The sequence below is a fragment of the Aspergillus caelatus genome (assembly GCF_009193585.1).
Source record: "Aspergillus caelatus strain CBS 763.97 unplaced genomic scaffold BDV27scaffold_451, whole genome shotgun sequence".
Classification (NCBI taxonomy): Eukaryota; Fungi; Ascomycota; class Eurotiomycetes; order Eurotiales; family Aspergillaceae; genus Aspergillus; species Aspergillus caelatus.
The window spans coordinates 619-14,719 of record NW_022475714.1 but is presented as its reverse complement, the minus strand read 5'-3'; the positions used below and the strand labels follow the sequence as shown (position 1 = coordinate 14,719).

At 47.7% G+C, this 14,101-nt stretch overlaps 4 protein-coding genes and 1 non-coding gene across 5 annotated transcripts; 4 read left to right on the top strand and 1 right to left on the bottom strand.

The window, feature by feature from the left end:
* Positions 1-3,537: 3,537 nt before the first annotated feature.
* On the top strand, positions 3,538-5,425 carry BDV27DRAFT_151299 (putative C2H2 finger domain protein; the record flags this gene model as incomplete). The annotated part of the gene is made up of 3 exons (XM_032071346.1): positions 3,538-4,385; positions 4,462-4,731; positions 4,789-5,425. 3 exons carry the CDS (start codon positions 3,538-3,540, stop codon positions 5,423-5,425), a joined length of 1,755 nt encoding a protein of 584 aa, XP_031920551.1.
* Positions 5,426-5,964: 539 nt separating this feature from the next.
* On the top strand, positions 5,965-6,363 carry BDV27DRAFT_139276 (uncharacterized protein). The gene has a single exon (XM_032069420.1). The coding sequence runs from the start codon at positions 6,058-6,060 to the stop codon at positions 6,298-6,300; it is 243 nt and encodes an 80-aa protein (XP_031920550.1). The 5' UTR covers positions 5,965-6,057; the 3' UTR covers positions 6,301-6,363.
* A 133-nt stretch (positions 6,364-6,496) lies between these two features.
* BDV27DRAFT_164488 (putative RNA polymerase II Elongator complex associated protein Kti12) lies at positions 6,497-7,869 on the bottom strand (the record flags this gene model as incomplete). Its single annotated transcript, XM_032073705.1, has 3 exons — positions 6,497-7,402; positions 7,467-7,799; positions 7,864-7,869. 3 exons carry the CDS (start codon positions 7,867-7,869, stop codon positions 6,497-6,499), a joined length of 1,245 nt encoding a protein of 414 aa, XP_031920549.1.
* Positions 7,870-10,087: 2,218 nt separating this feature from the next.
* BDV27DRAFT_t242 lies at positions 10,088-10,176 on the top strand. Its single transcript has one exon. It is a non-coding gene; the product is annotated as a tRNA-Asp (tRNA).
* A 1,898-nt stretch (positions 10,177-12,074) lies between these two features.
* Positions 12,075-13,265, top strand: BDV27DRAFT_139268 (uncharacterized protein). The gene has a single exon (XM_032069419.1). It carries the CDS (start codon positions 12,320-12,322, stop codon positions 12,893-12,895), a length of 576 nt encoding a protein of 191 aa, XP_031920548.1. The 5' UTR covers positions 12,075-12,319; the 3' UTR covers positions 12,896-13,265.
* The last annotated feature ends 836 nt before the right edge of the window (positions 13,266-14,101 follow it).

Sequence of the window (14,101 nt, the reverse complement as noted above, 5' to 3'; positions counted from 1 at the left end):
AGGGTCTTGGTTGAGATAGGACGTGTATTTCGAGTAGCTCGGCCATGAATACGTGCTCTGAGTCGATAATAAGGAACGTCAAATTGACGCGCCAACGCAGAGACATTTGGTTTTTTTTGGCCTTGAGCAGCTGTACAGGCCTCTAGGATTCGTTTCTCAATATCAGAATAAGAATTAGGCATGGTGGTGGTAGATAAAATCTCTGAATAGCTTCAAATTTTGCGTTGAAGTGGGAATTTGCGTTGAGGTGAGGCAGACCAACACGCCGAATGGCGGGTGGGTCTGCTGACCTAAGAGACGGCTAGGGCTCGGGCTGCCATGTGGAGATGCAAACAGTGCAAAGCGCCCACAGTCACATGACCGCTCGCTTGGACTATTTCACGCACGCTGAATCTCCCCTGTTCTTTTCCTTCCGACACATTTTCTTTCAACTACAACACCAACACCAACACCAGTCTTTACGCCGGGTCTGGATTGCGTCTGCCTTGATGTTGGCAGAGCTCTGACACCCTGGCTGAGACAATATGAGAGGTCCGGTTCAATAATTGATCATTATTCGGTCTCCTGAAAATTAAAAATTAATAAAAATAAAAATAAAAATAGGTGAGCAATTTTTTTTTTTCTTTTTTATTTCTCTAATTATTTGATACGACGGCGGAGACTTGGAAACCCCTTTTTCCTTTTATGATGATCACCATTTTTTATAAGCATAGTTCACCTGAGGTCTTCGGACCGTTGAACGACAACCTTATACCATCTTTCACCTTTGTCTGATATTGTCTCTGCCTGTCATTGCATTCTTACTTTCATTGTTATCCATCTAAGTTTGAACCTCATGACTGACTGGAAGTCTATAGATGATAGTAGACGACCAATATGATACGTTCCATTTCGGGAAAAAAAAATTAAAAAGATTATCTCCATGACTAGGCTACATCCTAAACAATCAAATAAATTTATTCATTTCTCATAAGGTTCCCGACGGCCCCGATTATTATCTTCTGGTAGATGCATTGCTGCCCAACGTGGGCTTGATGGGGCAGCCCATTGGCGAACCCACTGGTAGTCGAAGTGTAAAGAAGGTAATGGCTAGCAGTGACACATTGTATGTGTGTGAAATAAGCAAAAAAAGAGCAATCAATCATGGCAAGCCCCTTTTTACTGTGTTGTCATGAAACAGGAACCCCTCTCCCTGTCATCCGATGTACTTTCGTTCTCATCCAGTCCATGAGTGAAGCATGTTGGCACAGACGTGCTGCAAGATGAAGTCGCAAAGTGTCAGACAGGGTGAATGGAGGGGTTTATTGGTATCGCAACCCCTCCTCTCCGCAGTGACATGCAGGTGAGCAACATCTCTTCGATGTTCCCCGATGAGATGGAGGGGTTTGACGTGGTAGGGCTCACAACCAAACGATGGGAGGGAGTCAAGTGCAACTTTCACGAGGAAGAAGTGGAGCCCCAATAGGGGAGTCGTAAAACAAGATGGGAAGGGAGTGGGGGGAGGATGATAGGCGTAGAAGACGCGAGATATACCTGCAGGATTGGGTTTTGGCGAACGCCTTTTTTAGTCGCGGGAGGGAGATTCACCTCCAATGATGCAATGGACGGGATGAGGACCCCTTTTTAAGGCCAATAAACGAACGGGCCGAAGTGGGACCCGCTTCACCGCCAGATTGGGCAAGTACCGTTAATGGACCACGGGAAAGAGGATCCTTCGTCCCGCTGCCACGTCAAGCCTCCGTTATTGGCCGACTCAACACCGTCGCATGTTGCACCACCATCACCGCCATGTCGCGCAGCACCAAATCATCGCCCGCCATCCGCCCAGTGAGGCGCCGCTACTGCTGCAGAATGCGAGTCCGTCACGCCGCTCGGACGCTGCGAATCCACCCCACGCTTGCCATTTTCCTCCCTCCAAAGCATCTAAAAAGCCGTCGTTCCCCCCCCTCCTGATCCAATTCTTTCTCGATCTTTTCTAATCCTACTTCAGACATCAATCAGTTTCCCAACAAAAGAAGCCATTTCCAGGACAGAACCGAAAACAAGGATTCAGGAGAACCCTTAACTTTGAATTTGTTTTGTTGTTTTGACAAGAGATACCCCCTAACGTCACTCCACTTTTTTACTTTCATACATACATACATACATCCGTCTCCATACATACAATACCTCCATTTACTCACCTCCCTCCACTATACTCCTTTCGTGCTTGATTTGTCACAGTCAAATCAGCTGATCCCCTTTTTCCATACTCCCACATCCCATCCCACAACAACTTTACCGAAGGCTTGTTGCTTTTCTTTTCTCTACTTCTCCAGTCCAACCCGTGGATCTTGGTCTTCAGAAGAAGAACTTCCCTCTGGTCTACCATTCAACCCATTTGGATATCAGTCCATTCTCCAGGATAGGACTTGCCTTGTTTGTGCTTTGTGTCTTCACTCCCAGGCTTTTTGGTCTGAGCAGTCATCGACAAATAACAGGTAGTCCCCTTGATTTTTCCTTTGTGTTATTGTTTTTACTTCTGCATTTCCTTTCTTTGTCTCGCATCTCGACAAATCACCCTGGACAACCGACTGTGGACGACCCGTGCTATATCGTATTACCGGATTTGCTGGATTCCTGATTTGCTTTATCTACATTGCCGTGCTGGACACTTGCCCCGTCTTCAATGGCGGTAACTTGAATAATGATGACCATGGAAACAATTCTTGTCCCAGCGCCCGCTGTGAGACTGGACACATTGAGTGTTGTTTAATGTTGCACACTCAACTCCACTTGGATTCTTTTATACCGTTCCTGGACCCGTGGACTCTCTTTCTCCACCCGGAGAAGAGAATTTGGATTATATTGACCTTGGATACCCCCCTGGACTTTAATGAAACCATCATGGACATGACCCACCGCCCTGAGGATTTTTATAATGTATTACAGCCTTGACCTGCCCTGGACCGCACAATATCACAATGCCCTAATCGCCCCACCCCTGGATGATTCAATGATACTTGCTGGAATTGATGAACCCCTGAAGAGATTGTCGGCACCAATGGAGACAGAACTTTCTCGCACCTGATAATGTCTTGACCTTTACTACACCTTGCTCGCAGGTCTTGTAGTCTTCCGGACTAATGCTCTATGGATTGTACTGGTCATCGAAATCTCTGAAGGATCACTACACGGCGTGTAGCTCGGACCTAGTATGCGTTATGGACCTCACCATGTCGGTGTGCTTTTATTGTCGCTTCTTGTCTGGCCATTGTGTGTATAGTTGCCTGGATTTTCACGTCACTTAGCCTGGACCTTAGTGATAGTATCAATGGATCATATGTTCTTTGGTTGGTACTTTCGATGATTCTCAGGCAATCGCTCAGTCAACTAACCGATTCTTAGGACGTCACTCTTGGATCGCGGACATGTGCTTTTTCATTAATGTCAATGATTATGTTTCATAAATGCGAAGGTTTATTTACTGACATACAGTTCTTTCCTACAGTGCTTGCTATTACTTTCCCAGCCAAGCTGGATCTCAAATATATCACAATGCCTTGCCACATCAAAAACGACCCAGAACAGGTTTCTCTGTCCCAGCCAGCGTTGAAGAACATGGACCACATCTCTCAACCCAGGCATACCGAATTGATCCCAGGAATCTCAAACATGGCCTCCAGATCGATCCAGGATGATGACCTTTCAAGCCAGGACAATTTCTCTTTGTGCTCCAGTACACATCAAAGCCATGGAACTCCCCACGGACTGCCGTCATGGACTTTGGGCGATGTGGACTCACTAGACAATGGTGTCATCCCATCCACCAAGCCAGAATCTCCAGATGTACAGATGTTGTCTTTCAATTTGTCCCATCAATTGATGCCTTCCACCGTGGGCCCCGGTGATTTAATGTATCACACCGGATCTGAATACCCAGGCTTTCATGATAATGACATGGATCTCACACACCCTCAAGATTTCAGCCCATACTCCATGATGGACTTGACTGCTTATGATGATGTCTCCGGCCAAAGCGGGAACCAGTCCTGCACTGATGATGCGCTGTCTAGCCACAGCTCTCACACAGACGACAGCCATCTGGCTGCTAGCGATGCTTGGAATTCCATGGTGACAGACACCAGAAACTACCAAGGATCACCACTTGAACAATTTTCTTCCAGCATGTTTCACCCTGTGCCCGTTTCACCCCCTTTGACGGAAGCGAGTAATGATGTCTCTGTTACTTCCTCATGCTCTCACCCCGGATACCCATCGTTCATGACCCACGAAGATGCCATGCTGAAGGATGTTACAACCACTCCCGTTGGAAGCCATGGTATCAATCTAGGAGACCCGTTGTTCCCCCTCACACCGCCGCTCGCGGAACAGGACCCAAACAAGTAAGTTCCTCTTGACCCCCAATTACGTATTGATCATGTCTTGGAATGATCCTAATCTCCTTTCCCCCCTCAATAGAACCATCCGGGCTTCTAAGAATGCACGTAGACCAGCTCTCCACACCCCACCATCCCAGACCCAGGTGAAGCAGGACCCAGAGTTTTTCCCTCCCCTGTCAAAGGAGCCCGTCCGGCAGAGATCTACCAAGGAATCCGCTGAGCTGCGCAATCCCCGGGATCACCCATACTATTCTTTGCCTACAAATAGTGATGGGAAGTATTACTGCCCTTTTGCCAACGGAGACAAACCTTGCAACCACGCTCCCACTACCCAGAAGTGTGCTTATCAGTAAGTTTCGACACACATCCATTACCGTTACGAGGAAATATGGCTAATCGTGTGCAGCAAATATCTGGATTCCCACTTGAAGCCATACCGTTGCAAGGTGCCTGCCTGCATGGATGCCCAGTTGCAATTTTCTTCCAATGCGTGCCTCTTCCGCCACGAACGCGAAGCCCATGGATTCCATGGACATGGAGACAACCCACACCTTTGCCTGTTTGAAGGATGCGACCGTTCAATTCCCGGATATGGATTTCCTCGTCGGTGGAACCTCTTTGACCACATGAGGCGCGTCCACGATTATGCTTCTTCTGACCGGCCCAGCTCCCCAGATGCTTCCCCAACTACTGGCCAGGCTGCTAAAAAGAAGGAAACCGTCGGACGTAAGCGTCGGGTGACTGGTGTTTCTGGAGCGCAGACTATGAAGCGCACTCGCTCCACCCAGTCCCAGACCAACCCGCTCAAAGCGGCCCAGCAGACATCCGCCCATCACAGCCAGAGACTCCAGAACGCGGAGAGGAACTACTATAACTGCCGTTCCCGACTTCTCCAGGAGCTGAGCAACATCACCCCCCAAAATTCATCGATGCATGAGAAGGTGAATGCCAGCCTCCAGGAATTGATCACTCTGGGATTGAACTACCGCCACATTGAAGCCGGCCAGGCCGCTGCCCAGATTGCCAATAGTCTGCCTGCTTGAATGAAGCTTAAGAAGCCACAATCATGCCGACAGCTTGTTCCCTTTAGGTCACCAAGGATTGGATGATTTACCGTTTAAACATCTCATGATGTCCATCATGAGAACCCCTTATGGATGTGTGAAAGAACCGCGGACCTGTCCGAGTTCACTTCTCCGGCCCTGTTAGATTTCCTATTTCTGTATAGAGGATCTCTTACATACCTTCCGGTTTGCCAGGAGCACACCTTCGCAGCGATGTGTCTCTGACCATCGTCCTCCCCGAGCTGCCACAGTTGACCTGGGCAGTTGATCGTCCTTTCTCATCGCGCTGCCACTTTGATTAGTAGCAGCCTAGAGATTGTCACTGTGGCGGCTGGAGCAGGGATGCTGCAATCTACCACAAATGCCCCCAGGCATGGCCTTTTAAACTAGTATTTCCATCGGAAATATTTCCCCTTCTCTTTTTGACATGGACGGCTTGCTGTTCCATGTAACATTCCTCCTCAGTTGGTGCTTTATTCTCAAAAAGTCAAAAATTTCCATTTGCAAAACACACACACAAAAAAAAAAAAAAAGAAGTGAAAACACAGAAAATCAGCATACATTGGTTGGGACAATGGAAGACAAAAAAATATAAAAAAGGTTCGGTGGGAATGGCTCGGTGCCTTAGGATACTTAGAATTGTTTGCTTTGCCCTTTCTTGTTTATATTTCTGTTTACTGTGGACTGGTTTTTGGTTGCCAACTGGATATAAAGAAATACCCTGGATATTCTTTTTGATTCCCCTACTCATTTGTCGATGCTTTGCTTCTTCGCCTATATATTCCCCTTCTGTCTATATCAAACTAAAAACTTCAAATCAACATCAGACTACCTCATTATTATTTGCTCATTAAAAACAAAACCACTTGATAGGAAAGCTTCCAGTCTACAAGACACAATAAGATATAAGATTAGAGTTCCAAAATCCGATCAGATCATCATTCGTAAACCGTAACACAGCAATCAAACCCGATCTATACTCTATCCACGCTCATGAACACCGATACCCAAACTTTTCTCGCTTCATGAAAATCCAGTAAAGATAACCAATCAAGCAACCCCCTCTCCCGCAAAATCCGCATTCAAGAACCTCACAAATGCATCCCCAACCTGCTCCGCCCCCAGACTAGTTTTATCCCCCCCAGCCACTTTCGCCACATAAGCCCGATTCAACGTAATCCACTGCCTCCTCAATCTCTGCAACCTAGGCACCGCCAGAATCCCCCCGGCACCACCGAGCTCATCCGTCGTCGCCGTCATCGCCACATGCGCCGGTATGAACACCGCTGTCTCCACCTCTGGCACAACAATTCTAATCCCATCCGCATCATCCCCGGCCTTCGCCAACGCACCCTCCGCAGACGGATTCTCAACCACGAAACTCCGAATCGCAGATACCACGGCCGACGTCCGCTTCTCCATACTATAGAGGAGCCCCGAGTCGGTAGACGTCGGCTGCACGGTTGCAAGGTGGGGTTTGATCTTCGGGCGTTCGCGGCGGAAGGATCCCCCTCCTTTGGTTGTTGTTGAGGGCGCTATCGATGCGGCGGAAGAGAGGTGTGTATTTGTGAGTGCTGAGGTTAGGGTTGGGAGTTGGTCCATAGTCTCGGTGGCAGCTGTTGAGGGGTGCTGGATGCCTGTTAGGGCGGTCCAGATGTCGGCGATTGGAGGTTTTTCGTCGCTCCAGGGGACTGTGAATAGGGGTTTGTCCCATCTGCTGTGTGTGCTTGGTTCTTCGTACCGGAAGATAAGGTTCTGGAGGAGGGCGGGTGGGTAGGGCTGTTCTGGGTCTGTGGTTTTCTCGGCGGCTGTAGCTGTAGCTGGTGTTGTGGTTTCGGATTGGGCTTGAGGTTCAGGTTCCGATTCCGATTGAGATTGGGACTGGGACTGAGACTGGCGCTGGATTCGGGCCTCGTTGTTCGCGACGCATTGGTCGATTGGTGTTCCGACGTGGACCTGTTGGTATTCTTGTTAGTTTCTGCTCATGGATAGGAGGTAAGGAAAGAACAAAGAAACATACAACACAACACGTCGTACCCAACGCCTTCGCCTCACACCACAACTGATACCGATACCCCTTAATATAATTCATGCCGTCAAGAATCACGAAACTATCCTTTCCTAGCATGCGGCGCGCCCGCGTGTACGCTACACCGCGGGCTTCCTTCTCCGTGCGCGCATGATCATAGACTGTGCGCGGGCGATTTTCGTCATGTGTTGATACGACGTGGATTTTGTAGGGCGGTTTCTCGGCGTCGGCGAATACGGCTTCTTGGGTTTCTTGGAGGCCTGTTGCGAGTTGGTTCGCGCGGTGAGTTAGCCCCGAGCAGGGGTAACCGGTTAGGATTATGAGCTGTTGTTGGGGACGGATTTGTTAGTTTAGAGAAATTGAGAAAAAGGATATTGGGCTTGCTTACGGGCATTTTTTGGGGAGTGAGTTGCGTGGTTGTTTTGAGGTGGTGGTGGTTTGGGAGGGGGATTTTTTTGGGCGCTTTTTTTGCGTTGCGGAGTGCGGGGCACATGTGACTTTTGTTATCGGGGAAGGTTGTTTATCGGGGATAAAAATTATACTATGTATATACATGCACGTGTAGAATTTACATTTGGGTTAGAAGGTTGTTATGCTTTGGATTGATATATTTTCGGAGAATTATGTAGCTTATTTTTGATTTCATTGTGTTGGGATCGTTTGCGGGGCATGTGTTGGTTGTTTTTCTTAATACGTAGTATGCTTTTCTGCCGAGAATCTACTTGTATGCGGTGCTCGATTGCTGTGTAAAGTGCTCGTCAACGTAGTATACCTCTAACCAGCTATCCTGAGAGTTAATCCTACTTGCGCAAAGGGTATGTTAGTCTGGCTCTTTCATTGAGGGTCAATTGTGTAGGGTTTGAGAAGCTTGGTATAACGGCCGAGAGGAACGAAAGGAAGCGATAGGCTGTATCTCCAAGTGTTACTTGCGAGTTTGTTGGATATGTGACCGTTGGAGATACTAGAAATGTCTAGCAGGATGGAAGCTGAGCGAGATGACCTACTGCAGATCACGAGTGGATCTGGAGCAGCTAAACGGTGAATTGGAACGCAATTGAACGGACAACTAAGTAGATCAGAATCATTCCTGAGCTAGACTAGTGACTGGACCCCAGAGTTTGCATTTCCGTCCTCAATGTTCGCTATAGTTTTTTTTTTTTTTTTTTTTTTGGAACGTAGTGATGATATTGTCATGATACATTGTACTTTGATGAATTAGTAGCCTCACTGAGATTTGGCCTACTCAATGCATTAGTGAAGTGTTGTAAATGTGCCAAGGAGTCATTATCATGTTATAGCCTCGGGTATTCGCGGTCATAACTGAGGTCTCAGGTAACTGTGTAAGGACTTCTGCTCATGTATTAGCCAGACCAGTATGGATGAGTGATCAGGTTTTGCCTGCAGAGCATCATAAACTCCTGATAAGCGGCGCATGCAGCCTCTCGGAGTTGACGCTCTATGCATCAATATTCTCACATGGGTTGGTCCGAGTTCTAGAACCTTTCCAACCATAGGACGTTGCTTGGCAGGCGCTGGCGTACCATTGTATGTTAGCGCGGTACAATGACTGCGTTTCACATTCAACAATGTTGGTGGATGCATGACGATACTACTAAGTAAAGGAGTAGTGGGGATGACTGGTGGATGATGTTGCTCTAGTTTCGGTATTCATCCTCGACGGTAGACTCGTTCTCGGCTTTGACATATCAAAGTACCACCAACGAACACACCCATTGCCGTCCATTGACCGACTAGGTAGTATCGCAGCATCCAAAGAAAGAAACTCCCGATAACCTCCACCTTCGGCTCCTCCCCGGATCTCCTTTACCGAGGACGGGCAAATCGGCCGATCATCAGACATCCCAGGCAGCAGCGTAAAATCACACATGGCCAGTGAAACAAGCTTCAGCCCCAATTAACTGACAAGATCCGTAGCAAATCAGATGGCATCGGTTGCTGCAAGCATACGACGCTTTATAGGGTGAAGTCCGCAAAGCCGCGTGGTTCCCGGAGTGACAGGTGAGGCTCCTAGACGCAGGAGCCAATCGGAAATGGCACGGCCAAAGCACTGTTGTCCACCAGATGCCAGATGGAGTCCACCGGACAAGCGATGATGCCCCATTCGCGCGCCGGTCCTGGCCAACTGTCATCGTTCCGTTGGAGCAGGCTTCGGCAGATCAAGTGGGGACCGCTGAGTGGCTGATTGATGACGACCGGGCTTACGAGTTAGTGGGAACGTTCTGGAATGCCCGTGTGTGGGTTATTGTGAAACTTGAGTATCTCCAACTCATTGTATTTTATCGTGTTTGTATTGTCCTTGCTTGGGGAGGTGTGGATTGGGTTGTTTGGGATTGTCTTGGTTCCATGGGTTGCATGGGAGGAAAGGTTTCATTGCATGTGGTTCCTGTCTTGGGGTGCTGTGTTTTCTTATGCATTGCTGTGGGTAGGACTGGATCCACCAGGGATTTATTGGTTTGTTGTATGGATTTATGGGGTTCTATTTAGAATGGCTGACGTGGGATGCTGCAGATGCACCGTCAGAACTGTAGAATGTAAGGTAGTGAGGATTCTGCTTATAAGATAAAATAGTAAACATCTTCTATAATTAGAAGTCCTCGATGGTCTAACGGTCATGATTTCCGCTTGTCATCTCTTACGAGAACAAGCGCGGGAGACCTGGGTTCGACTCCCAGTCGGGGAGATTCCTTTTTTTTTTTTTTTTATTTTCAGGTCGTTGTTTTTTCATATAAACTTTTCTTTCCTGGGTTGGTATGGAGAGGCGAACAATTGAGAAAAGATTAACTTTGGTCCATGAGAACCACAACTGTCATCCATGGATCGTCTCTGTCAAGTGAGCACCATGGGTGAGACTGTTTTAGACTCATGTCACCCAATATACAAATTCCCGTAACGACCATGCATGATTACGGCATTGTACATACGCGGACCAGCGAGCCATGGGGCCCTCCCAAGCGCCAAATGTGCCGTGATCGGCGAACTTAGGTTAGTCGACGCTTCAATTCTCCAATGAGCAATCACCAGGCCAACCAGCGCGAAAGGAGTGGTAGAGAATTCGCCATGACGGGCTGAACATCAGCCGCCAGGACCGATTGAATTTTCCCAAAGCAGTGGGTATCGACGAACCTTGTTGGCGGCGGACGCCGAAAACCTTCCTTTTCGCAGAATCCATCCCATATTACAATTTCCGGACTAGGGAAAGAAGGGTTTTAGTCCCTTTAGTGTCTACTTTTCGCAGTATAATTCGTGTCCTAGCAGCCAATCTCTGGACGGGTTGCGCACATGCCGGGGGGAGGCCAAGAAACGATCCACATCCCTTGTGGCTGTGGGGGTTGCGATGAAATCATGACGAGCAAGTTTCAGAGTGGCTGATTGAACGCTAATGCGTTAGGGGCACAGGTGGGCAGGGTCATTGGTTACAGAGAGATTATTTTTACCGACACTGACCCAGTCCAGGAATTTTCTAGTCGAAGCTCTCCGTACGGAGTATGTATCACGTTAGTCAGGGCTGGGACGGATGTATGCATAATTGTACCACCTTCGTTTGCAGAACTGAGGAAACTCGATACAGAGTATAGGTAGGTGTATGTTTATGCATGGAGGCCAGAAGAATGATGCCAGACACATCCCAAATGAGACAAAGAATTCCACCATTCCGGTCCGAATGGTGTGTGTGCCCCGTGCCTGTAGTTCTGCCAGTAAATTCGAATTGAAGGGTACAGGTGGTCCTGACTCGCATCCTTATTGCGTGAACTCCCGCGCTTCCGATGGAATGAGGCCCCCAGTGGATTGTGGTCCCATCTCCTGTTAGCTACTCCATAGGTATTGTTTGTTCTTGATTATTTTGGGTTTTCCCCTTACCATTCGGTATTCTCCTTCCTTTCCCGTTCATAAACAACAAACTCCATAAGATAGATCATTTCTCTCAACTGCCATTACACTGTCCTACCATGTACCACCTTCTCGGAGACTTGGGTACCTCGTTCTCTATCCATGTTCCAACTGAAACCAGAACTTTGCGATGGATCTCAGTCATTATCAATCTGTTCCGTGGCGGACGGGCTGCCAGCCGCCACGTCGGCCAATGAACACCGGTCGGTTCCCCCAAGGCAACCGCCGACGTTACAGAGCGAGATCTCATAGATTAAAGCCGATATTTTTTTTTTTCATTGTATGATCCAAGGGAAATGCGAAACAAGCCCCGGTGGTCAACCCCGCGGACCATGTCAGTCCGTAGTCACTGTCGATGTAATGATGTTTTTAAGACGAGTAAATCACGTTAGAGAATATAAAATAATTTATTTTTTTATTTTTTATTTTTTTAATAGAGAAAGTAATTTAAAAATAAAGAGCACCAGAAGAAGAAAAGGAACAGAAACAAGAAAATCAAAATACCAGAACGAGTGCATACACATTAGAGACGTGGAGACCGTCCCGATACGGATCCGTACATACACCAGCCGTACCAAGATACCGATCCAGTATTGAGCCACTCACTAACAATGTGTTGAGTGAACAGTTCCACTTTCCCTCCTTTAGTCTTTTTTCCAATCGCTGCTATAATTATTTCTTAACCCCCAGCCCATCCCTACACCGGCATCAGACGAACTGTCTGACTCGGCTTTGGGTTGGGCTGAGAATTTTTACTCGAATACTGCATACCATCATCACTTCTCCTCCTGCTATTATTATCACTATCACTATCGCTATCGCTATCGTTATCAACACTCCTCTGACTTTTTTGTACATCACCACTCAATAGCCAAGAATTCCCTAATTCAGATAATCAATTGGCGCTCTTCGATCCTATCGACAAACTTTAAAGAATGATGTTGACTTCCTCGTCCTCCTCGTCCTCTTCCGGTTCCAACAGTCCTATCTCTCAACATCCTCAGGCATATTTCCCATCCCTCCCTCGTCGGAGAGAGCCTGTAAAATGCCCTCGCTACTACTCGACTCCATTACAATCTGATTCCCCCGAATCGACCCCCCCTCAAATGTACGGCCTGGAACAGCGGGAGCCATCGCTCTATGGGGACAGACCCTCCACGCTCCTCCGTCGATTCTCCCACGCCCTCGACGACATTAAAGAAGACTTCTCCCTCCAGCTGGACCCACGCAACACCGCCGACAAGATCCGCAGCAAGCGTCGCCAGTCCACCCTGATGATGATGGACACCAGCGCCCCGGGTTCCCGCGCTGGCTCGCTCTCGGGATCGGAGAGTCCAGCCGAAGCCCCTCGTGCCCGGCCCATGTCAATGATGTCGACCGACAACAGCTTCATGCCGCCGACGAGAAGATTGAGCCGGAGACTGACATTCTTCCGGAAGAACCGGCTTCGCGGCGGCCAGGCGGCGAGCATCTCGCAGCCGAATCTGATCGGATCGTCGACTCAGATTTAAACATCAAAAACACAACATATCAACGCCCCCAACCGATTCGCAATCGATAATCACCAGCCTACACTCCTTTTGCATTCCACTACACACACTTTTTTAATCGCATCTCGGGCTTTATTACAAGCATTCAAAGCATCATTCCTTTCCATTGGGACTTCTTGCGACTGTTTGACTGCATTCTTCATCGGAGTTTAGGAAAGGCGGGCGGTACCATCCTTCGATACCATTTTAATATCCGGCCAAAAGTCATTCCTTGGTAGCCTTTCCTTGTTGTTTTGTACACATTACCTATATTCTTTCCTTAACCTTTGCATTAGCTCGGTGTTGGGTGTCTGTATATACTCCATGTCCTTTTTTTTTTTTTTTCTTTTTTGCTATTGTTTTTATTTTCCGCTTTATCGTTTCTATCTTGCGTTGCCCTTGCATCATACATGCATATACAGGTGATATATACACACCTCATCCAGAAGTATATAGAACCGAAGTATATATCACATTTGACGAGAGAACCACCTTTGATCGCAACATTCCATCACGTAATACCCCTACATGACAGCATCAGTAAACCAGGGGTGAACTCCTCAGGAGTCGAAACCTCCTATTTCAGAAATTAACAGACTAGAAACTACAAATCACGAATCAGATTGAAATTACCCAAAAAGATGTCTCACATTTCCATCTCCTAAACGCACCAATCCACCCGGTAATAGTTTTAACCCACTATAGCTCTAGCATGCCCTCCGAGCAACGAAATAATATGAACACCCCCATCTCGGAAATTAAAACCAGAAAAAAAAAAAAAGGTAAAAAATCTATTTCCCAGCTCCATACCTTAATCCACTTTTTAATTTAACGGACCCTAATCCACCCTCGTATGAACCAACAACCACCTTTTCGCCAACCTAAAGTAAACAAAGGGGGCGATAGCTGAGAGGTCCGAACTAGCTACAACTTACAAGAACCCTTGGGGCCACTATTGGCGGTAGTCTACCTTAGTGATATTCCCGGGGACCCGGTTAAGCGATTTTCACGCCTAGTAAGGCCCGATTTTCTCCTGCCTAGTAACTGTAAATTTTTTTTTTTTTTTTCTTTCTGTCCTTGCCGAGTCGGGTTCGTTTTCGGGCGCCTTTTCGGGCTTAGAGGGGGCTTTTGCTTGTGCGAGGCTCTTGTCTTTGCCTATTGCCTATTTGCCTACTTGGATTGGAGGGT